This window comes from Pristiophorus japonicus, chromosome 15, assembly GCF_044704955.1.
Source record: "Pristiophorus japonicus isolate sPriJap1 chromosome 15, sPriJap1.hap1, whole genome shotgun sequence".
Classification (NCBI taxonomy): domain Eukaryota; kingdom Metazoa; phylum Chordata; class Chondrichthyes; family Pristiophoridae; genus Pristiophorus; species Pristiophorus japonicus.
In genome coordinates, this window is record NC_091991.1 from 175,317,640 (window position 1) to 175,342,974 (window position 25,335).

A 25,335-nucleotide genomic window follows, 5' to 3' on the forward strand; every position below is an offset into this window, starting at 1 on the left:
TCCCACCTGCAAGGACACCTGGGAGTCCCTGGCCAAAGACCGACCTAAGTGGAGGAAATGCATCCGGTAGGGCGTCGGGCACTTCGAGACTCAACGCCGGGAGCATGCAGAAATCAAGCGCAGGCAGCGGAAAGAGCGTGCGGCAAACCAGTCCCACCCACCCCTTCCCTCAACGACTATCTGTCCCACCAGTGACAGGGACTGTGGCTCTCGTATTGGACTGTTCAACCACCCAAGGACTCATTTTTTTTTAAAGAGTGGAAGCAAGTCTTCCTCGATTCTGAGGGACTGCTTATGATGATGATGACATAGGAACAGGAGTCAGCCATTCAGCCCCTCGAGCCTATTCCATCATTCAATGAGTTCGTGGCTGGTCTGTATCCTAACCCCATTTACATGCTTTGGTTCCATTCCCTGAATATCCTTACCCATCAAAAGTCGTATCGATCTCATTTGGAAACTTTCAATTGACCCCCAGCCTCAACAGATTTTTGGGGGAAGAGAGCTCCCGATTTCTACTGTCCCTTGTATGAAGAAGTGCATCCTAACATCACAGCTCTAATTTTAAGGCTATAATGGTAGCAGATCACTCTAGTGACTCAGTATGATATTGGTAGTTTTACTGCTTCCTCAGATCTCAGAGAACAAAGCCAGCACTCTAGAAAATCCTTGTGAATTTACACCTCTCACTAAACAGGGCTCTTCCCAAATTCACTTTGTCTGTGACCTGAGCACAGTTACTGGCTGCTCTCCCATGCCCTCCCATTCCAAATCTTACCTGTGGGGTTCTTTGGTCACGGCCTTGCCAGATTCTCGGAATGTGGGCACAGGCCCAGAGAAAATCCAGAGAGGCTGTGGGGTCAAGCCTGCAATTAAAGGAAGGACATTAGGCAATGGTCACCAGAACGAAAGAAAAAAGAAAATGGACCGAGAAGGGGAGAGAGAAGGGGAGAGAGAGAGAAGGGAGAGAGAGGAGAGAGAGAGAAGGGGAGAGAGAGAGAGAGAGAGAGAGAGAAGGGGAGAGAGAGAGAGAGAGAGAGAGAGAAGGGAGAGAGAGAGAGAGAGAGAGAGAGAAGGGGAGAGAGAGAGAGAGAGAGAAGGGGAGAGAGAGAGAGAGAAGGGGAGAGAGAGAGAGAGAAGGGAGAGAGAGAGAGAGAAGGGGAGAGAGAGAGAGAGAAGGGGAGAGAGAGAGAGAGAAGGGGAGAGAGAGAGAGAAAAGGGGAGAGAGAAGGGGAGAGAGAGAGAGGGGAGAGAGAGAGAGAAACAGCTATTTGTTCACTTTGGTGAAGAGTTTGTTAACTGGATGCATTACAGAATTAGGAAACTTGTTGCAAGACAGCAAGGTCAGGTGGAATTTAATTTTGATAGTAGCAGTTGCTTCTCAAGATTTAACACAGCTCCACTATGCTTTATTTAGCGTGTGTTTGTCTGTGCCCGCTTCTCCATATTCCTGCCTGCGTGTGTCTGTGTGTCCGTGCCCGCATGTGTGTATATGTATATGTATTTTGCAGCTATTCTAAATTAACTAACAACACTGAAATAAGACCTCCCTTTCGACTACTCAAAGTGTCACTGCTGTCGTTCAGTGAGTCAAGCTCCCGCTCTTTTACCTGTCTGCCAGTCTCGCAGCCTGAGCTCTTGGCTTGTGCCCGCAGGTGTGACTCACCTGACCTCCCCGTGCTTACTCAGCAGAATGCTGATGCACCGGTGCAGCGTGGTCCAGTTTGACTGGTGGGTGAGAACAGCCAGAAGGTACGGTCGGAACGGAAGCAGCTGCGATCCTGGCTGCCCCGTCACCTGGAGACAAGGCAGAGCTCAGTCAGATTAACGCGAAGGCACAAAGATGCCCCACATCCTGGGCATCGAACCACACAAAGTTACTACTGAACATGGTCACACCATTTTAAACTTCCACAGTTCTATCAATTCATTTTAATCTCATTACCCTGACAAATTCATGTCTAAATTAGCCTTTGGTGGCCGTGGTTTCTGTTGTCTCGGCCCCAAGCTCTGGAACTCCCTGCCTAAACCTCCCCACCTCTCTTTCCTCTTTCAAGACGCTCCTTAAAACCTACCTCTTTGATCAAGCTTTTGGTCACCTGCGATAATTTCTACTCGGGGGCAATTTAAAAAAAATCTCATAACACTCCTGTGAGGCACCTTGGGACGTTTCAGTGCATTAAAGGCGCTATATAAATACAAGTTGTTGAGCGTACACAGACTTTTGACCAACGATATGAAACATACATTGGAACAGGAGGAGGCCATTCAGCCCCTTGCGTCTGTTCCGCCATTCAATTAGATAAGAACATAAGAATTAGGGGGAGTCGTCCACACGGCCCTTCGAGCCTGCTCCGCCATTGAATAAGATCTTTGGCCTCACCTCCACTTTCCCGCCTGATCTTCATATTCTTCAATTCCCCTAGAGCCCAAAAATCTATCGATCTCAGCCTTGAATATATTCAGAGACTCAGCATCACAGCCCACTGGGGTAGGGAATGCCAAACATTCACCACCCTCAGAGAAAAAATTCCTCCTCATCTCAGTCTTCAATGGCCGACCACTTATCCTGAGACTATGTCTCCTAGTCCTGGACTCTCTAGCCAGAGGAAACAATCGCTCGGCATCTACCCTGTCAATCCCCTTCAGAATCTTGCATGTTTCAATTAGATCACCTCTCATTCTTCTAAACTCCAGAGAGCATCGGCTCAATTTACTCAATTTCTCCTCGTAGGGCAACCCTCGCATCACAGGCATCAATGCAGCAACCCATGACTGATCTGTACCTCAAGTCCATTTACCTGCCTTTGGGCCACAGCCCTTGATATTCTTCATTCACAAACATCTATCTATTTTAGTCTTGAAAATTTCAACTAGTCAGAGGCTGCCAGTACTGTAGAATCTGACTCTGTGCTACTGCGCAGCAGACGCCACAGTATTGGAGCAACAGAAAAACCACACATGTAGATACACTGACACATGTTCACAAGTCACAGTGTGTAACTGGTTTTTGGCTAGTGGCCAAGAGACGGGAAACCGAGGGAACAGCCCGAGCACTCAGTCCATCGGCGGCTGCCCGCTGGAGCTGCAGGTGAAATCCGTTGCTTGCACACTGGCAGTGCCCACCTGGGAATGGAGAATCTTAGTTATGAGGACAGATTGGATAGGCTGGGTTTGTTCTCATTGGAACAGACAAGGTTGAGAGGAGACCTCATTGAGGTGTACAAAATATTGAGGGGCCTGGACATAATGGATAGTAAGGGCCTATTTCCATTGGTGGAGGGGTCTATTACGAGGGGGCGTAGTTTTAAGGTGGTTGGTGGAAGGTTTAGAGGGGATTTGAGATGGGGGCTTCTTTACGCAGAGGGTTGTGGGGATCTGGAACTCACTGCCTGGAAGAGTGGTGGATGCAGAGACCCTCACCACTTTTAAGAGGTGATTAAAGTGCCGTAACCTGCAGGGTTACGGACCTAGAACTGGTAATTGGGATTAGGTTGGATGACCTTTTGTTGGATGGCGCAGATATAATGGTAAGTACAGCAGGGAATAGAATACAGCCAGGGTATTCTCCTGGACTAGTTTCGATCACCTGGATGGGTCAAAGAGAAATTTTCCCAGATTTTTCTCCCTAAATTGGCCTGGGTTTTTAAATCTGTTTTTTGCCTCTCCCAGGAGATCACACGGCTCCGGTTGGGGTGGAGTGTAGAATGTTTCAGTGTAAGGGATGTCACAGTTGCGTGGGACGGACTGGTTGAGCCGGATGCTCTTTACCTTTCCCACATTGTTCATTGTTCATAGGTTTATATGTAACCTTCAGGGCTGCTGACCGAGGGCCGTGCGGCTCTTTGTCGGCCGGCGTGGACACGATGGGCCAAAATGGCCTCCTTCTGCGCTGTAAATTTCTATGTTACTTCTACTGGCTCCTCCGGAGGTAACGGAGGGGCAACACCTCTATCATTTTCCAGCGGCCGGCTGCGAAATGTGGAGCGCGGGAAGGAAACAGAAATGTCACAAACCCACAGCCCATCCCGCCCTTTCTCTGCAGCGAGGCAGGTGGCTGCGGGAAGCTTTACCCCGTGTCTAACTACAACCAAAGGAGGACCGCTCGGGGCCGGGGAAGGAAACGGCAAACGGGTTCGATTCCCGCAGCACAGACATCCTTCAGTGTGTTCGTCGCAATAATTTCCCCAACTGGCTGGGAGAAGAGGGAGCTCAATGAATGCACGCAACTGAAGCAGAAACACTCCAGGGTTAACGACTCTGCTAATGTTCATTTAGCTAATTAGGCATGGCTGCCTACTCCTTGGTGTACGATAAGAGTATTCACTTGCTAGTTTCCCGGTTCCTCATTAGACTTTACCTTATGGTCGGCAAACAGGAGCCTCTGCTGTTGGTCGGGACAGCAGGAAACGACCTCCGGGTCCAGCAGCTCAGACCAATCGATAAGCAGCCCAGACGCCGAGACCGGCTGCGTCGTCTCTGCACTGTGCAAACCAAGAGAGAAGCAGAGCTGGCGATGAGACGCGGAGCAACTAGGAGATAGCAGAAGCATTTAAAATACGGCATGGACGGGGTTGGGGAGGTCTAGATAAAGTGGTCCTCACGACTCTCTAGCAACGGGCAACACTTGCGAATCAAACCAGCTGATCCACAAGCTGGGGCGGTGGGGGGGGCGGGGTGCTACGTCCGCGCGGAATCCCAGCTTCCGAAACTAAAATAAAAACAGCAAAAGACTGGAGAGGTGCAGTATTGAGAATAAAGGCAGGTTAATGATTGGGATAGGGTACCATCCCGATTAGTGAAGGGTGCGCCAATCTCCTTCCGGTTGCTGACGGGACGCCCCGTGCCTTTCCAGCACACCTGAAGCTGGAGATTGTGGTCCGCGCGCTCAAAGCTAGAGATCCAGCACGTTTCGCAGCTGAGCTCCCTCAGGCTGGACGGGGTAGCCGAGCCGTTTGAGTGGCACTTTAAGCTCAAGGAATGGGCCCTCGAACTCTAATCTTTGACTCTCAGTGCCAGAAGGCGTATCGTTGTCTGTGACTGTCAGCTGACGAAGGGCTCCACTGTGTCAGCCGTGGCTCAGTGGGCAGCACTCTCGTCTCGGAGTCAGAAGGTCGTGGGTTCAGATCCCACTCCAGGGACTTGAGCACAAAAATCTAGGCTGGCACTCCCAGTGCAGTGCTGAGGGAGTGCTGCACTGTCAGAGGTGCCGTCTTTCAGATGACACGTTAAACCGAGGCCCCGTCTGCTCTCTCATTTGGACGTTAAAGATCCCACGGTATTATTTCGAAGAGGAGCAGGGGAGTTCTCCCCAGTGTCCTGGTCAATATTTATCCCTCAATCAACATCAAAAAAACAGATTATCTGGTCATCATCACATTGCTGCTTGTGGGAGCTTGCTGTGCGCAAAATTGGTTGCCGCATTTCCCACATTACAACAGCGACTGCACTCCAAAGGTACTTCATTGGCTGTAAAGCACTTTGAATCGTCCGGTGGTCGTGAAAGGCGCTATATAAATGCAAGTCTTTGCTTTATTTCCACTGGAGTCAGTGGCCTGCACTGGCACCTTGAGGAAGGGACAGCAAAGCGAGCAATGCAAACCATCAGCTTCCGGACAGGGTGCGAGAACTGGCTAGTGACAGATAGCTCAATCCTGCAGGATTGCAGCAACCGACTCTCAATGCCCCACAAATGAACTCCCATTTCTTACAGCGCTCACCAGCCACCTCTCACGCCCAACAGTTGCCAGCTAAACACCTTTGGGTTAACCTCCTGCACTGGCCTTTTGGTCACAGAGCCCCCCTGCGCTCTCCCCCCCCCGCACCCACAACACAGACATTGACCCTCCGAAGCTACCTGTCGCCATCAATCTCCCCTTCCTGCTGGAGCAGCATGGTTATCAGGGCCACCAGATCGGAGCCAGCCTGCTTTGCGCCCGCTTCCATGCTGGCAGTGAGGACCAGGGTCACTAGTTCCTCCAGGTATGGTGACCGCATCTCGATCAAACCCTTCAACACTGTGGGAGCGACAGAAATTGGGTGAGGTAATGTTCTTTTACACAGCAGAAATCCCAAAGGAGGACACAAGGAAACATAACGGTTTAACTGCACGCAATGCGATAAAATATATAGAATAGAATCACAGAAATTTACAGCATGGAAAGAGGCCATTTCGGCCCATCGTGTCCGCACCGGCCGACCAAGACCTATCCAGACTAATCCCACTTTGCGGCTCTTGGTCCATAGCCCTGCAGGCTACGGCACTTCAAGTGCACATCCAAGTAATTTTTTAATGTAGTGAGGGTTTCTGCCTCTACCGCCCTTTCAGGCAGTGAGTTCCAGACCCCCACACTCTGGATGAAGAAATTTCCCCTCAAAACCCCTCCCCCAATTACTTTAAATCTGTGTCCCCTGCTAATTGACCCTTCTGCTAAGGGAAATAGGTCCCTCCTATCCTCTCTATCTAGGCCCCTCATAATTTTATACACCTCAATAAGGTCGCCCTCTCAGCCTCCTCTGTTCCAAAGAAAATAACCCCGGCCTATCCAATCTTTCCTCATAGCTAAAGTTCTCCAGTCCAGGCAACATCCTCGTAAATCTTCTCTGTACTCTCTCGAGTGCAATCACATCTTTCCTGTCATGTGGTGAACATAAGAACATAAGAATTAGGAACAGGAGTAAGCCATCTAGCCCCTCGAGCCTGCTTCAACAAGATCATGGCTGATCTGGCCGTGGACTCAGCTCCACTTACCCGCCCGCTCCCCGTAACCCTTAATTCCCTTATTGGTTAAAAATCTATCTATCTGTGATTTGAATACATTCAATGAGCTAGCCTCAACTGCTTCCTTGGGCAGAGAATTCCACAGATTCACAACCCTCTGGGAGAAGAAATTCCTTCTCAACTCGGTTTTAAATTGGCTCCCCCGTATTTTGAGGCTGTGCCCCCTAGTTCTAGTCTCCCCAACCAGTGGAAACAACCTCTCTGGCCTCTATCTTGTCTATCCCTTTCATTATTTTAAATGTTCCTATAAGATCACCCCTCATCCAGAACTGCACACAGTGCTGTGGCCTAACTGGTGTTTTATACAGTACAAGCATAACCATATAATTCAGAGAATAAACCATAACTGGCATTAGGAAGTAAAGAGCACTGAGTCTATTATAAAGACAATTTTGATCATGCGTTTTCAGTATTTTTCTCCCTACTCAGCGAAGATAGAAATGAAAGGACCTCCTGCAGCTCAGTGGCTACAAACACTACCCAAAGTGACCCACAGAGACCAGGCAAATTGCTCCAGATACTCACCACACTTTGCTAAATACTTTGATTTTAAATTGAAATTTTACATTTCATAATGTTATACTTTCTTTTTTTGGCACACAGAGACAGATGCACACACACGCAGACACATGGATGCACAAGCACACGGATGCACAAACAGACACACACGCACAGACACACGGGGCCTCTCTCTACGCTGTAGAAATTGGACATTTTAACCTTTTTCTCTCAGCTCATCCCCCTTTACATCGACTTTGCTCTGCTCCTTCTATAATAGCTTGCACATCACGCAAACTGTGATCTGACCAGCGTGTTACACAGCCCGAGCACCATCGCAGGAAGCTTGCATTCTGCTTTTCAGGCACAACACCCCAATCTTTTGTGAGCTTTATTAGTTGCCTTCCACATTGTTGAGACAGGGCCAGTGAAAAATACACTGTTACTCCGAGGTCTTGTCCTGCATCTCTTTGTGTTAATTAGGCTCAGCTGCGCACCTAAATTGCGTAGAATCATTGTGCATTCGATTTAGTCACTAATAAATCCAACAGGGAAATAAGGAGAAATGTCTTCACTCAGTGTATGGTTAGACTGTGGAATTCACTACCACAATAAGTGGATGAGGCAAATAGCTTAGATGCTTGCCAAAGGAAACAACGAGTACATGAGGGAAAAGGGAATAGAAAGATATGTTGAGAGGCTGAGATGAGGTCGCTGGAATGGGAGACAGCCAGTACAGAAACACCAGCACAGGTTAGTTGGGCCGAATGGCCTGTTTCTATGCTGTACACATTCTATGTAATTCTAGTTAACATGGTACAAGGTTTTTAGATTTGATGCGTTAAGGGCCTGAGTGGCAGCAACTCACATCCCGATCGAGTTCTAGTGAGCAATCAGAACACTATTTATAAGTGAGAAGTAGTGGGATCTTTAGGAAATAGTGGCCAGAATATGACTTAACCTGTGATTAAGTAATCCAGAGGCCTGGATTAGTAATCCCGTGAACATCAGTTCAAATCTCACCATAGCAGTTTAAGAATTTGAATTCACTTAAAAAAATAATCTGGAAATAAAAAGAACCTGGCACCAATAAAAGTGACCATGAAGCTGTCAGATTGTAAAAACCCAACTAGTTCACTAATGTCCTTTAGGAAGGAAATCTGCTGTCCTTACCCGGTCTGGCCTATATGTGACTCCAACGTGGTTGGCTCCGAAGTGGCCTCACGAGCCACTCCATTGTTCAGACAAAAGGCATAAAAGATCCCATGCACTAATTCGAAGCAGAACAGGGGGAGTTCCCCCCGGTGTCCTGGGCCAATATTTATCCCTCAACTAAACACCCCTAAAACAGATGATCTGGTCATTATCACTTTGCTGTTTGTGGGAGCTGGCTGTGCGCAAATTGGCTGCCGCATTTCCTACATGACAACAGTGACTACACTCCAAAAGTACTTCATTGGCTGCAAAGTGCTTTGGGACTTCCCGAGGTTGTGAAAGACGCTATATAAATGCAAGATCTTTCTTGAAACCAGTTAACACAGCACAGCCCAAGGACCGAACAGGTGACTCTCCTGTTCTGGAACAGCCCAATTCTACACTAGGCAACTCACTTATCATCAGTTTGTACTTTAAAAAAAAAATAACTTAGCTGCTAGTGACCCAGAACCTGTTTATTTCCATTCAGTTACTAATTCGGAATGGAGTAGGATGTGTCTGGCGTGCGCTTATGCAATTCCGTACCTCTTCCCTTCAGCTCTGGCTCCACATCGCACTGCTCCCCAGCTTTCAGAGCCGATATTATTCCCTGCACCGCCGAATCTATCAGCTCCTGGTCCTGCCGATAGGTCAGTTGTTCCGCCAGGTGCCGGAAGCTAGCTCTCACTGCGGAAACACAATGCCATTCTGTATTCTGAGCCATGTAAAGTCTGACACCCTAACACTACACGTAACAAGCTGTGGTCTAACTTCTGTGGTACAGGGAGTGCTTTACTCTTGTTTATGCAATCAGCCGAAATCCTTGCTTAGGTTGGGTTTGTCACATATGCATAACTCCGGGATTATCCCAGGTGGGGGGGGGGGAGGGTGGGTAGATGAAGAGGGTGGAAGGAGCATAAACACTGGCATGAACCAGTTGGGCTGAATGGCCTGTTTCTGTGCTGTACATTCCATGTAATCCTAATTATTGGTTGGAAATAAGGCCCCTACAAACTTGAAATAATGACGCCACGATTTTAAAATCATTCAATATAAAGTGAGTATGCAGGTGCAGCAAGTGATCAGGAAAGAAAATGGAATGTTGGCCTTTATTACAAGGGGGATGGAGTATAAAAGCAGAGAAGTCCTGCTCCAACTGCACAGGGTATTGGTGAGGCCACACCTGGAGTACTGCGTGCAGTTTTGGTCTCCGTATTTAAGGAGGGATAGACTTGCATTGGAGGCTTTTCAGAGAAGGTTCACGAGGTAGATTCCTGAGATGAAGGGGTTGACTTATGAAGAAAGGTTGAGCAGGTTGGGCCTGTGCTCATACACTAGCTTAAAAAAAACCCCGATAACTGAAAACTTGCAGTACTGAGGGAGGTGCCGCACTGTCACAGGTGCCGATATTCGAATGAGACATTAAACCATCTGCCTTCTCATGTGGATGCAAGAGATCCCAATGCAATATTTTGCATAAGAGCAGTGGAGTTCTCCCCGGTGACCTGGCCAACACTTAACCCTCAACCAACATCTAAAACAGATGATCTGGTCACTATCACATTGTTGTTTGTGGGAGCTTGCTGTGTGCAAATAGGCTGCCGCGTTTCCTACAATTCAACAGTGACTACACTCCAAAAGTACTTCGTTGTCTGTGAAGCGCTTTGGGACTTCTGGGGGTTGTGAAAGTTGCGATAGAAATGCAAGTCTTTCTTTCTTTCTTTATTCTTTGACATCGACATTGCCAGCAGCCTCTGTCTAACCTTTTACTGGCATGAGCCAAGCCTTCAGGAAGCGAGAGGAGGGCAGGGGGCGGGCATGGGATTAAAACACTTTACAAAAAAACACACTCCTTGGTACCCGATTAAATTCTAGGGACTAAGGGCCCAAATGTGGCCCTCCGGTTTTTTCGGCGCACTTGGCTGAGGTGTGCCAACTTTCTGCTCCGTATTCTCCCCGCTCCGTGGACCGTCCTAGGGCATTGCAATTACAGTGGGGGAGGAGGGGGGCGGAGCTAGGACCCTGCACTCAAAAGGGTGCCGGCAGCTCAATGCATGCGCACTGGAGGTTTCCTCTGTAGCTCCTCTGCAGCGTGGGACCCGATGTCCCGCCCCTATCTCAGGCCGAGTGGTGTCACGACACGCGCCGGGCTGCTGCACACCATAGAGTCCCGCACCTATCCCAGGCCGAGTGGCCTCCCGCACCGAGGTAAGACTTGAGTTTTATTTTTTATTTATTGGTTGTGCCTTTTAGCGAGAGTTTTGATGGGGGGGGGAGGGGGGGGGGAAAAGAGAGGAGGAGAGTTTTGATCCCGGGGCAGAGAATGTTTTCATTGGGAGGGGGTCAGCAGTCCTCGGAGGAGAAGTCCACCAATCCCTCGGAGTGGACTCCTGCAGCCTCCGTGTTCTGTGAGCCCAGCCTGCTGTGTGTTGTGTGGCCCGTTACCTGCGCTCCCTCTCCCCCCCTGGGCGTCCCACTCACCCGCAACTATCCCCAATAGATAGAGTGGCCTCTCGCACCGGCAGGCCGCTGACTTCCCGGGCTGAGTTATGAAGGTAGGACTTGAGTTTTATTTTTTATTTATTTAAAAAAAAATTATTATTGATGGTTTTTACGCTTCTTGAATGTTGTTGTGAAGCTATTTAGTGCTTTGCAAGGTCCTCTCGCTTCCCTTCACCCCCCTATCTCTGGCTTGGCTACCTGCGCTGATTTCTTAACTCTCCGCAAGGGTTTTCTGTGCGGCCACAAACGCTGCCCTAAGTTAGTTTGGAGCAACTATTAGCTGTCCAAACTGGCTTAAATGGCCAAAACAGGCGTAGGTGGCTGGTAACGCACCCCCTTTGAAAAAAAAACTAAACTAAAAAAGATCCCAACTAACTCACTTACACTGGCGCAAATTGAATGGACAGAATGAGGATTTTTAAGATACTCCGGAAAAATCAAGTCGCTCCAAAAAAAACGGAGCAACTCCTGGCCAAATTTGGGGCCTAAAAGCTGAACAAGCACACTGGGCTGTTGGCGGCTGGCTGGAGCGAGACCAGAAAGGGAGAGACTTAAGCAGGTTGCATTTTGCGCTCAATTAATTGTAAACATAGAAACATAGAAATTAGGTGCAGGAGTAGGCCATTCGGCCCTTCGAGCCTGCACCACCATTCAATAAGATCATGGCTGATCATTTAACCTCAGTACCCCTTTCCTGCTTTCTCTCCATATCCCTTGATCCCTTTGGCTGTAAAGGCCATATCTAACTCCCTTTTGAATATATCTAACGAACTGGCCTCAACAACTTTCTGCGGTAGAGAATTCCACAGGTTAACCACTCTCAGTGAAGAAGTTTCTCCTCATCTCAGTCCTAAATGGCTTACCCCTTATTCTTAGACTGTGACCTCTGGTTCTGGAACTCCCCAGCAACAGGAACATTCTTCCTGCCTCTAACCTGTCCAATCCCGGCAGAATTTTATATGTTTCTATGAGATCCCCTCTCATTCTTCTAAACGCCAGTGGATACAAGCCCAGTTGATCCAGTCTCTCCTCATATGATCTGCCATCCCGGGAATCAATCTGGTGAACCTTCGCTGTACTCCCTCAATAGCAAGAACGTCCTTCCTCAGATTAGGTAAAGGCGGGATCCATGCGCGGTGTGAAAGCAGCATTACCGAACGCAGCAACTAGCCCGCCAGGACCTGGGGCAGCCTCAGTCAGAGGCCAGTAGCTCTAATTGGCAAATTTCCCCATTCAGTTTTACTAACTGTTGTGTCATTGTGTGTCCGAGACTGACAGAAAGCCGAGAGTTAGCTGGCAATCCACAGCTGGCTGTTGAGAGAGAGCGGGCTGTACAGCAAGCTGATTATTATTATTTTTTTTAATTCTCCTGGGATGGGGGAGCTGGGGGAAAGAGAAAAGGCGAAATTCCCTCTCGACTCATTGCTGTTCCCTTCAACGATCCGGGTGCATCACAGCTAGGAGAGAAGGTGGGCACTCTCCTCTCATTGCTGCTCTGAAGCAGGCTGCCAGGAGAGGGGCAAGGGCTGTCCCTCCTCATCGCTTTCCTGTTTTTGCCGGAAAGTTGGGGAACCTAACCTGCTCCTCCACGGAGACTCTGGACAAGCCGAGGTGCCAAGCACCGCGGAGGGAATCACCGAGCAGCACTGGTGGGGGCCAAACACAGGTGCGTGCCAGAAATAGAATGCAGCTCGCAGACTGGACGACTTCTGTGAATAAGTCAGCCGTGGCTCAGTGGGCAGCACACTCGCCTCCGAGTCAAAAGGTTGTGGGTTCAAGTTTCACTCCAGGGACTTGAACACATAAATCTAGGCTGACACTCCCAGTGCAGTGCTCAGGGAGCGCTGCACTGTCGGAGGTTCCATCTTTCTGATGCGACGTTAAACAGATCAGCGTCTGCCCTTGCAGGTGCACGTAAAAGATCCCACGGCACTATTTCAAAGAAGAGCGGGGGAGTTCTCCCTGGTGTCCTGGCCAATATTTATCCCTCAGTTATCACTAAAACAGATTATCTGGTCATTATCACATCGCTGTTTGTGGGAGCTTGCTGTGCGCAAATTGGCTGCTGCGTTTCCTACATTACAACAGTGATTACACTTTGGGATGTCCTGAGGCTACGAAAGGCGCTATATAAATGCAAATCCTTTCTTTCTTTTCTTCTAATGTTCTTGTTATTGAGATAGCTGGGCGAAAGGCCAGGTTTGAAAGTCAAGTCAAGGCAAATGAAACAATGGTTAGCTGAAGCCTAGCTTGAGTTATAAGAGGCGGTAAATTGTATATCGGCCAGTCAAGCAGTAGTCACGCGGGGATAGTACGGTACCGTCGCCCATCCTGTGCTTCAGCGAGCACTCAGCGGCCAGGGACTTCAGCAGCGCCCGGAGCGGTCCCTCCTCCACCGCCGGATTCTCCAACCACGTCCGGATCTGCATCACCACGTTGTAGAACAGGGACGCAGCGGCAGCGTCCGTGGGCAGGCTTCTCTGTGAACCCAACAAAAGGAGCCATCAGCATTCGCCAAGTACACGGGCACGCAAATTTATTTGCACAAAGACACACATCCTTTGGCACTGAAGGAGGCCGAGAGAGAGTCGGCATTGCTAAACCCAGGGGCACTGCCCATCGCAACTGCCTCGTGTTGGAAAGCACACCTCAGGTGGACTCTGGCAATTGCAGCATCGATCTCTCCCACCACGTTTCAATAGCCAGTTCGCACTCGCTGCCCAGACTGATGGACAGTGAACGGCTGCCTCCCTATCTCTAACCTCCTCCAGACCTCTGCGCTCCTCTAATTCTGCCCTCTTGAGCATCCCTGATTATAATCACTCAACCATCGGTGGCTGTGCCTTCGGTTGCCAAGGCCCGAAGCTCTGGAACTCCCTCCCTAAACCTCTCCGCATCTCTACCTCTCTTTCCTCCTTTAAGACGCTCCTTACCTCTTTGACCAAGCTTTTGGTCACCTGACCTAATTTCTCCTTATGCAGATCGGTGTCAAATTTTGTTTGATAACGCTCCTGTGAAGCGTCTTGGGATGTTTTACTACGTTAAAGGCGCTATATAAATACAAGTTGTTGTTGTTGCTGCGTGAGGAAGGTAGTGGAAGGCCATGGGTATTCACAGGACTGTACCCTAAGTTGAGTAGGTGGCTAACAAAAGATGGGGGGTGGGGGAAAAAGATAGAGAGAGAGAGAAAGAGAGAGAGAGAGGGAAGGAAGGGGGGGGGGGGAAGGGGGTGGGGGGGGGGAGAGGAAGGGGTGGGGGGGAGAGGAAGGGGTGGGGGGGGGGAAGAAGGGGGTTGGGGGAGGGGGGAAGGGGGAGAATTAACTGGTAATAAAACATCCGTTATTTAATAGGTTTGCAAAGTTGAAGTCACCAGAACTTTGAGAGGGTTTGAGGAGATCACAGGGGTCCCTAGAGAGATAGTTATTATCTAAACAATTGTATTGTTCTCACGGGGTGGGTCGCTGGGAATGAATATGTCAATATTTGCAGGGCCCTAAGACACTGGAAAATTAGAAACTCACGAGTGTATAATTCAATCCCATTGCTATGTAAAGTTCAGAAAGTAAATTGCTGTAAAACATACACTAACTTTGCAATACAATTCATTAGCGTAAAAAGTATAAAATAGAAAAAAAAAAGGCTTCTGGTCATTAAGCAGTTTCCTCCAACAGACTCATGTGTAACGCACTGCACTATGGACCCCACCGTACTCAGGGAGAGCCTCAAACTCTCACTGAACCCAACCGGTAATCGAGAAAAACTCCAAAGCATTAATCCATCCAACAGCGTCAGCTGTGGCTCAGTCAGCAGCACCCTCGCCTCGGAGTCAGCAGGTTGTGGGTTCAAGTCCCATTCCAGGGACTTAAGCACCAAATCCAGGCTGACACTCCAAATGCAGTGCTGAGGGAGTGCTGCACTGTTGGAGGTGCCATCTTTCGGATTAGACGTTAAACCGAGGCCCCGTCTGCTCTCTCAGGTGCACGTAAAAGATCCCATGGCACTATTTTGAAGAAGAGCAGGGGAGTTATCACCGGTGTTCTGGTCAATATTTATCCCTCAATCAATATCAGTAAAACAGATTATCTGGTCATTATCACAGTGCTGTTTGTGCGCAAATTGGCAGCTATTTTTCCTACATTACAACAGTGACTACACTCCAAAAGTACTTCATTGGCTGTAAAGCGCTTTGGGCTGTCCTGAGGTTTAGGGAGGAAATTCCAGGGCCAAGGCTGCTGAAGGCACGGCCGCCAATGGTGGAACGATTGAAAATCAAGGATGCGCAAGAGGCCAGGAGTGGAGGAATGCGGAGGTTAGGAAGGTTGCAGGCAATGTTCCCTTTAAGCTGGTCGGCCACGCAGCTGGCAGGAGGTCCCGTGCAGTCGGCTCACCAGCTTTTGACTGGAAAATTTGTACGTAAATTTGAATGGGTTGCGTAGCCAGTTAGAAAGGGGTGCGGACGCAAAAAAAAATTAAAGGGAACATTGATTGTGGGACTGGAGGAGGTTAGAGAGATAGGAAGCGATGAGGCCACGGAGGGATTTGAACAGAATTTTAACTTTGAGGCGTTGCTGGACCAGGAGCCAATGTAGGTCAAACTCAGGTAGAGTCACAAACATGTACAAGTGCCTGCACACTGTAGTACCTGATACTGATAGAGCTGCCTCATTAAGGGACAGGAGATGATGTAATTCCTGTGCATGGACAACGCAAAGGTCCCACTGTGTGGGGAGTTCAGCAGCGCGGAGATTGCCCGAAGCAGTCGGACGGCGATTCCTGTCTCCTCCACCGTCCCCTGTCGGACCCGGCTCAGCTCCTGGGCCAGGGAGTGCTGCAGCGTCAGCGAGACTGAGCGCGTGTTCGAGCTCTTCCATCTTGGGTCGGGGTTCATGGGGAAAAGCTGCAAGGAACAAGAGCATGGTTACAACATTTGAGGAGCAGCGAGAGACTCAGTCAAGCCTTCCGCACACGCCATGATGGCTGGAACAACCTGACTAGATGCTTCTAGTCGCCATCCTCCCCACCCCATAGTCGTGCAACCTCCTGCGAGAGGCAAAAAAACAGAGGGGAAAAAGAAACACTCGGGAAATGTCCTCTTGGACCCCCTCAGGTGATGGAAGCCAGACCAGGCGATTACATAGTTGGCTGAAGTACGTTCGGTTTTGACTATGCACGGCTTGGAAAGGGCAAATATATTCTTACTCTGTACCTGAAGGAACAGCCCAGCCAAATCCTCATCTGCCCCAATAACGGGAATCTGTGTCGGCCTTCGAATCCGGATGGGACACTGCGGTGCCGCGTGGCTCGAGCTCTGTCTGTTGAGGTCTGCATTTTCTGCGAAAAGATACAAGAAATCTGAATTTTACAGGCGTCAGTGACCCAGCGCAGTCGTTTCACATCAGGTCCATCGAGAGGAGCAGCGAGAAGAGAATGCTTGGGGCAATGCCCCCAAGCTGGTGGGATTAGTAAATGCACGTCCCGATGTGGCAAAGTCCCAGGATCGATCCCCAGACTGCGTCGAGCTTGCTGATCACAGCTGGGATCTCAAGTAGATGCGAAACACACTGGGGCTCAGGTCACTCGAGTGAAAAACTGGACCCCCCTCACGGTCTCATTGCCCATCGAGGCGCACCTCCCCTCCCCAACCCCCCCACTCACTGCCCATCGAGCCCACTCCTCACCGAGCCCACCCCTCACTGGCCATCAAACACCCCCCCCCCCGCCACTGCCCACCGAGCCCCCTCTCACTGCCCATCGAGCCCCCCCCTCACTGCCCATTGAGCCCCCCCCACCCCTCCCCCCACTCACTGCCCATCGAGCCCCCCCTCACCCCTCCCCCAACTCACTGCCCATTGAGCCCCCCCCCACCAAGCCCCCCCTCACCCCACTTACTACCCATCGAGCACCCCCCCCCACCGAGCCCTCCCTCACCCTACTCACTGCCCATCGAGCCCCCCCCACCCCTACGAGCCCCTCCTCCTCACTGCCCATAAGCCCCCCCCTCACTGCCCATCGAGCCCCCCCCCTCACTGCCCATCGAGTCCCCCCCTCACCGCCCACCGAGCCCGACCCACACCCCTCCCCCCACTCACTGCCCATCGAGCCCCCCATCATGCCTGCCCCCCACCGAGTCCCCCCCCCACTGTCCAAAGAGCCCCCCTCTGCCCCCAACCCCCTCCCCCCACTCACCGAGTCCCCTCCCCCTCCCCCCACTCACTGCCCATTGAGCCCCACCCACCCCCCCCCACCCACCCACACTGTCCAAAGAGCCCCCCTCTGCCCCCAACCCCCGAGCCACTGCCCACCGAGCCCCTGATGTTTAATCTGATAGAAGTACCACGAATGGGATTAAGGTAACCCTGGGTCCACAAACATGGCAGAGGCAAGAAAAAGCGAGGAGAGAGATTTACAGGTGGTGAAGATGGAGCCTCTTACAGAAACTGTCAGTAGGGCATTGACAGTGAATCCGATGCAGAAGAGCTCAGAATGCAAGAGGTACCTCTGTTTAGTGGCAGGGAGGCAGTGAGCAGCGTGTGGAAAGTGCGTCCACCGGTCGCTCCTCTCTCGTGCTGCACTTCCACCAGGTGAGCCATGTAGTCTGCAGTGAGAAAGACAAGAGAATTAGAACATGCTTGCACAACCCTAATATAACCAGTGCAAGAAATATCTGGTGGCCAAGCAGCTTTATATCAGTCATTCTATCTGTGGAATTGTATTCTGGATACAGTTGGCACCAAGGCAGGTACTTGGTGTATGTTTTACGTTTGTCGTACATTACTTGGCAATGGGACTATTTTCACCCCGACCCCCTCACCAGGAACATTTTTCTTCTCTTCCATTCTCCAAGGCGCTGACTACTTTCTAGACTTGCATTTCTATAGCACCTTCCACAACCTCAGGAAATCTCAAACTCTTTAAAGCTAATGAAAAGCACTTTTGAAGTGTAGTCACTGTTGTAGCAAATGCGGCAGCCAATTTGCGCACAGCAAGCTCCCCTGCTCCTCTTCAAATCTTCCTGAGAGCAGACGGGGCCTCGGTTTAACGTCTCATCCGAATGACGGCACAAGTGCCTGTGACAGTGCGGCACTCCCTCAGCACTGCACTGGGTGTGTCAGCCTAGATTTGAGCTCAAGTCTCTGGAGTGGGACTTGAACCCACAACCTTCTGACTCAGAGGCTGGAGTGCTGCCCACTGAGCCACGGCTGGCACCAGTGGTCCAGGATACTGCTCTACTGGCTTCAGATTCCATCCCGACACCACAACCAAGAAGCGGCTATTCATGTGCGAGCCCATCAGATGTGAGGCTATCCGACCACAGGGCAACAGCTGGATTAAACTCTGTGCCCGGCTTGTGTCCACGTGTGCATACTTCCAGAGGTCATCGGATAGCAACAGGGAGTTGGCAACATGACCGATTTACACCCCCCCTAACCCCCCGGGCGAGGAGCCCAAGTCAACATCCATGTCACTGTAAGATGGGCTAACTCAGCACTACTGCTTATTGGACTTGGGACCTTCCTGATCTGTGGTGCTCAGTGCCTCTCTGGATAAACTGACATCTATCTGATATATGAGGAGAGACTGGATCAACTGGGCTTGTATCCACTGGAGTTTAGAAGAATGAGAGGGGATCTCACAGAAACATATAAAATTCTGATGGGATTGGACAGGTTAGAGGCAGGAAATGTTCCCATTGCTGGGGAGTTCCAAAACCTGGGGTTACAGTCTAAGAATAAGGGGTAAGCCATTTAGGACCGAGATAAGGAGAAACTTCTTCACTCAGAGAGTGGTTAACCTGTGGAATTCTCTACCGCAGAAAGTTGTTGAGGCCAGTTCGTTAGATATATTCAAAAGGGAATTAGATATGGCCCTTACGGCCAAAGGGATCAAGGGGTATGGAGAGAAAGCAGGAAAGGGGTACTGAGGTTAAATGTTCAGCCATGATCTTATTGAATGGCGGTACAGGCTCGAAGGGCCGAATGACCTGCTCCTGCTCCTAATTTCTATGTTTCTATGGGAGAAGTTTGACACAGATTTAAGGCAATTGGCAAAAAATCCTGCGGGGGTGATGAGGAGATATTTTATTATGTAGCGAGTTGCTGTGATGTGGAACGCGCTGCCTGAAAGGGTGGTGGAAGCAGATTCAATAGTAACGTTCAAAAGGCAACTGGATAAATAATAAAAGACTTGCATTTATATAGTGCCTTTCACTACCACCGAAAGTCTCAAAGCGCTTTACAGCCAATGAAGTACTTGTTGGAGTGTAGGCACTGTTGTCATGTGGGAAAAAGGACCAATTTTCAGGGCTATGCGGAAAGAATGGACAAGTGGGATTATTTGGATAGCTGTTTCAGAGAGCCGGCACGGGTCGATGGGCCGAATGGCCTCCTTCTGTGCTGTCTGAGTCTATAATAAGGAGACAGTGATGTGGCACAGTGGTCATATCCTTCACCCTCCTTCCCCTTTAATCCTGGCGTCCCAGAGATGGGACATTTGCTGCTGCTGCCAAGTGTCGAAGAATTCAAAACCTGGAAACATGTTGCCTCCTTGGTTTCATCGTCTGAATTTCATAATACGTTACCCAAATTAAAAAATGTCTCGTCTTATTTTTTTAAAATAAAAACATCATTATAATTTTCTGAAATCACCAGACTAATGCAAGTCTATTGCCAACAAAAACATATAAATAATCAGCGGCAAATCTGCTCCCTTGGAAACTCGGAAGCCAATGTGAAACTCGGTCTGAAAATTGGAACCAACATCAATAAATAAAACAAGCACAAGTCACTTAACGCTGGATAAGCAGTGAACATCGCCTTTGGGTATCTGATGCAAACAACCAGCTCGGCAAGACCAGAAATAATAGCATGTTAAATAATCGGGAATTAAAAAAATATAATTCATGTTCCAATATCATAAGGAACACCGCAATAAATTTGTAATTTTCCACTTCTGAATCATTCATCCTTCATTTTTAATTACCATCCATTATTTTGAATTAGCAGCATTGCAATCATCCACTCCCCTGTGTCGTCTGCTTATTACAACTATCCATTCAGTAACACCATCTAATTTAATCACAATGACTGGGCTGGATACAGCAGATGGTCCAAGATGGATTAGTGAGGGGCCTCGTGCGGTCCCCTGCTAATTTTGGCCTGATGTACGCACAAGTGGGGCGAGCAGCCAGACAGCTCACGACAACAAGCACCTTTCCAAACACAATCTCTGATCTCAGCAAGTGGAGGTGATGCAATTGGTCGCAGCCTCTCTGGGTGAGAGAGGTGGACCAGTAACAAAAAAAGCAGCCAGAATGACTTCTGCCAGCCTCTTATCGGGTGGGTTCTTCTGGACTATCGTCGTCAGGGGGGACAGGGTCAGGCTGGGTAGCTCGCTCAGTGGTTAGCACTCTCTCTCGCCTCCGAGTCAGGAGGTCGTGGGTTCAAGTCCCGCTCCGGAAACTTGAGCAGGCAATCCAGGCTGACACTCCAGTGCAGTGCTGAGGGAGCGCTGCACTGTCAGAGGTGCCGTCTTTCGGATGAGACATTAAACCGAGGCCCAGTCTGCTCTCTCAGGTGGACGTAAAAGATCGCACGGCCGCTATTCAAAAGAAGAATATTGTCCTGGGCCAACATTTATCCTTCCATCACTAAAACAGATTAACCAGTCATTATCTCATTGCTGTTTATGGGAGCTTGCTGTGCGCAAATTGGTTGCTGCGTTTCCTATATTACAACGACGACTTCACGTCAAAAGTACTTCATTGGCTGGAAAGTGCTTTGTGCCATCCTGGGGTCATGAAAGGCGCTATGTAAATGCAAATCTTTCTTGATCCCGGTTCCCTCCCATGGTCGAATAGTTGCCGCTAGTCACTCTCCAAGCTCACGCATGAAGAATGACCACTTGGTGAGGTGCAGTAGGGCTGACATCATCTGTGGAACTACCCTGCTCCCCCACAGAATAAGTCAGTGCCTCCAGAAGAGAAGGGACAACTAACTAGAGGAATCACGGGATATGAGGATCGGACGGGAGGGTGGAATTGAGGTCAAAGATCAGCTTTGTCCTATATCCTCAGAGCATTCCCCTCAGTACCGCACTGGAGTGTCAGCCTAGATTTATGTGCTCAAGTTCCTGGAGGGGGACTTGAACCCACAACCTTCTGACTCGGAGGTGAGTGTGCTGCCCACTGAGCCACGGCTGACACTAAAAAGCTTTGCAAGTATCGATGCCTTCTCGGAGGACATGGCTACGCAAGGTGACTGCCACGTTTCCCACATTACAACAGTGACTATGCTCCAAAAGTACTTCGTTGGCTGTAAAGCGCTTTGAGACGTCCGGTGGTCGTGAAAGGCGCTAGAGAAATGCAAATAGTTACACGACCCAAGCCTGAATCCATGACCGGGTCAGCCATGATCGTATAAAATGGTGGAGCAGGCTCGAGGGGCCGTATGGCCGACTCTGGCTCTGATTTCTTACGTTCACTAACAAAATGGGAAACCCCCTCCCCACCCACAGCCATCATTAACTCCCCGTTACTGAAAGGCGTACTTTTGTCCATGATGTTCTGTTCCAGCGTCTGGGGATCGTGGGACACGGCCTGGTCCAGGTACTGCAGGAGTTTGCTCATGCTGGACACTGGGATTCCAAAGGACTGGACGAACAGGATCAACTGCTGAGGCTCCAGGTCCTGGAGAGCTGCGAGAGACACAAAAGGATTCAAAGTGTTAGCCGCCCCCGCGCGCTGCACAACGCAGGTGCCATTCGGAGCCAAGTGCAAATCCGTTTCCACTTCAGCACCCGCTCCTGGCGAGACTGCTGTGGCCAAAAGAAGACAGCAGGAAGTTCCACAACAGAACAATGGAGGCAGAGCGCCCCCTGCTCTAACTCGGTCTTTGGCTCCACCTCAAAACGGCACAACACTCTCCCTCACGCCTTCCCTTCCTGCTCCTACAATCCCAGGTTTTTAAAACACAAAAGGTGCCGGGCACCTAATGCCTACTGCTTGATTTATCTCGTCTTTTCTCCTGCTCATTCCGCTGTCGGTGGTGTCTGGCAATATGGGCTCACAGACCCAATCGCCCAGGTTTCACAATTAAAAAGAGACACCTGGCAGGGATTACAAGGCTGTAATTTAATTCGCAGAGTACAGATGACACCATAAACCCCGGGAATGAACCTCAAGTGGTTTATTAGAACTGTCAACTTAACGCCAAGGCTTGAAATCACTCCAGGACACCTAATTATACACATAATCAACTTCAGAGAGTGGCTTTATCCAGCTTTTATTGGACATCAGTTACTGTCAGCATGCTCCGTGTTGCTGATTTCCAATGATGTTCAGACCCAGGGATTAATGATCGAGACCGGATTCCTGTGACTTTATTGAGGAAGATCGTGGCTTTATAAAGCTGTATCTACACGTAAACTGGCTCAACGTTAAAGGACAAGACCCTGAAAGAGGGGGAGGGAGTGGAAGAGCTACTTTGATCGTAAACATGCCACAGCGCCCTGGGTGGCTGAATGGGTTGTTGCGCCAGTTGGTGTCGAACGGCCAGACAGACCAGGATGATCCCGGGATCAATCTTTACAGTGAGCTAGCCCATCCCAGCAAGGGCAACAATTGGGGTGCAGCAATTGGCGGAGTGCCTCTGCACTGGGGATGACATGGAGGAGGGGCTGAATGGCCCGTTCCTGTCCAAAGACTCCTTCGGCAAAACACATGCACGTGGGCACCAGAGGGCCGGGTTTGGACTCCGCCGTGATTCCCACCACGGAAGAATAGCTGCTCGCCAGACTGGCACGGTGTAATGCATGAACCAGTGAGGATGCTCACAGGTTTGTTGAGCTGAGCAGAGTGGCTCAGCGGAAGCATGCTGGGCCCATAACCCAGAGATCAATGGAGCAAAACCATTCTCTGCTAGCAGCAAGATTAACTTTTCATTTGAGTTAACCCCCCCAGTTAATAAGGGAGCATTTGATGTATGGTAGAGCTATTGAGTATTGAGTGGCTTAGCCAGTCACATGATGTTCACAAGACTCAATAAAACCCCAGCCAGTTGGGTTCCGGGGGATCCACAATGAGGCAGGTGGTTGTGAGCCTGGTGGATGAACTGGTAATGTGTAGTGTGATTGTTAAACCTTTGCTAATAAACCAACTCGTTCTTAATAGCAATGTATTGCTATGAATTCTTAAGCAAAGAACCCAGGAAGCAAATACATTACACACGGGGGGAATAAATGGGGAAGGGGCAAGATCCCGAAGAGCAGCGAGCTTCTAACTTCTCCTCCCCGAGAAGGAGCAGCCCCAACAATCTCGAGCGAGAAAGTAGTCTTTTGTAGAAAGGATATATATATTTTTTTTAAAACCAAAACATCAAGCAGAGAGTTTAAGACAATAATTCAACCTCGCTGACACTCATAAAATGCTCTGGCTTTCCTCCTGTGGTTTGCAATGTCATCAAGACCACTCAATTGAATCACTGCCTTGTAAGTCACTGCGAGCTATCCATCACACTCTACGTCAAGCTTGTCCTCATCCTTGTTTTCAAACCCCTCCGTGGTTTCTCCCCCTTCCCTAGCTCTGTAACCTCCTCCAGCCTTACAACCCTCCGCGATCTCTGCGTTCCTCCAATTCGGGCCTCCTGCGCATCCCCCACTCCCATCGCTCCACCATCGGCGGCTGTGCCTCCAGCTGCCTGGGCCCTAAGCTCTGGAATTCCCTCCCTAAACCTCTCCGCCTCTCTCTCCTCCTTTAAGATGCTCATTAAAAACCTACCCCTGACCTGTCCTAAAATCTTCTGATGCGGTTCGGTGGCTCCTGTGCAGCACCTTGGGACGTTTCACTACGTTAAAGGCGCTATATATATACACAAGTTGTCGCTGCTGCTGTTGTTCCAAACATCTTCCTCGCTGCCTGCACAAGCCAGCCACCAGCAATGGAGATGTTCGACAACACGTACAGCTTGCCGCTTGCACCCGCACTTTACGTCGGGAGCGCCCAGACTTTGTGTCTCCGTGGTGCCTACGTTGGTGTCCTGTGGGCCACGTACCAGGTTTAGACAAACACACCTCCGATCAGTCCGCAAGCGTGACCCCGAGCTTCCGGTCGCCTGTCACTTTAATTCTCCGCTCCACTCCCACTCTGACCTCTCTGTCCTCGGCCTCATACACTGGAACGAACTTCAATGTAAGTTCGAGAGACGGCACCTCATCTTTTGATTAGGTCCTTTAGTCTTCTGGACTCAACATCGAGTTCAACAATTTCAGATCATAACCTCTGCCCCTATTTTTTCCAGATGGAAGCAGTTGATTCTGTCATTCCCATTCACACCTCTTCTACGCCCAACTTTCGTTCCTTTACTTGTCCCATTACCATCTCCTTTTGCTTTGTACTATCATACCTTTTGTCATTTAATCTCTCCACCAATCACAGAACTACCCCCCTTCCTTCCTCCCTCCCACCCCCCTCCCCTTCCTTCCTCCCTCCCTCCTCCTCCCTCCCTCCCCCTCCCTCCCTCCCTCCCTCCCTCCCACCCCTTTGCTGCCTTTGTTACATCTCTAACTTTTTCCAGATCGGACAAATGGTCACCGACCTAAAAATGTAACCTGGTTTCTCTCTCCACAGATGCTGTCTGACGTGCTGAGTGTCTCCAGCATTTTCTGTTTTTATTTCTAGTCAGGATTGTGATCGATCACTCTCGGCTTGCCTGGATGCGCTAATAACTGGGTTGAGGGTGCACAAACCCTCTCTGTTCGGGGTCCCAAGAAACAACGGAGATACAAGAGACTCTTCTGCCTTTAGTCTGGGCTGAATTTGAACACAAGTCTCGAGAGGAGACTCACCCAGCGAATCTCCCAACAAAGCAAAAACATTTTAGGGGAAAATAGACCCCGTGAATAAACCGAGACGGATCATTTCATTGTAAAATGTGGAGAATATTGGGTCAACTGGAGCGGGGTTTGCTAGATTTCTACTTCTTTCATTTCTGCTCGAGCACCAAATCTTTGCCCTTACCTGCATCCACCAATCGAGACACTTCCGAGCGAATCATCCGGAGTTTCAGCCAGTCGGGGAGAAGCAGAGCTTCTTCCGAGGTGTCGACCAGGAATGCAGTGGGGAGCGGCTTTTTCTCGGGAAACCAGACGTTGAGGAGGTGGCAGAAATCACTCTCGCCTACAAGCCATGATTCAAGAGCGTTTTAGACGCCAGCAATAATCGTTACCCTTCTCGCGGGAGTATTCAGCAAGATCTAACCGAGGAAACAATAATCACATTCAGCCCTACAGGGCCGGTGAAGAGCTAAGCACCAGGGGTTGACGCGGGTTGTTGGAGCAAAGGGAGCTTGCAATGGTTCGCAGGTTCG

At 49.8% G+C, this 25,335-nt stretch overlaps 1 protein-coding gene across 1 annotated transcript in view; it reads right to left on the bottom strand.

The window, feature by feature from the left end:
* Positions 1-25,335, bottom strand: part of ints1 (integrator complex subunit 1) — a 113,584-nt gene that overhangs the window by 24,509 nt on the left and 63,740 nt on the right. Inside the window, exons 27-37 of the mRNA XM_070901330.1 lie at positions 24,987-25,145; positions 21,521-21,667; positions 17,472-17,570; positions 16,182-16,306; positions 15,618-15,872; positions 13,296-13,455; positions 9,020-9,160; positions 5,858-6,017; positions 4,361-4,484; positions 1,667-1,797; positions 779-866 (exon numbers count right to left, since the gene is read on the bottom strand). Of these exons, the coding sequence (XP_070757431.1) occupies positions 779-866; positions 1,667-1,797; positions 4,361-4,484; positions 5,858-6,017; positions 9,020-9,160; positions 13,296-13,455; positions 15,618-15,872; positions 16,182-16,306; positions 17,472-17,570; positions 21,521-21,667; positions 24,987-25,145 (1,589 nt within the window). The remainder of the gene's footprint in view (positions 1-778; positions 867-1,666; positions 1,798-4,360; positions 4,485-5,857; positions 6,018-9,019; positions 9,161-13,295; positions 13,456-15,617; positions 15,873-16,181; positions 16,307-17,471; positions 17,571-21,520; positions 21,668-24,986; positions 25,146-25,335) is intronic.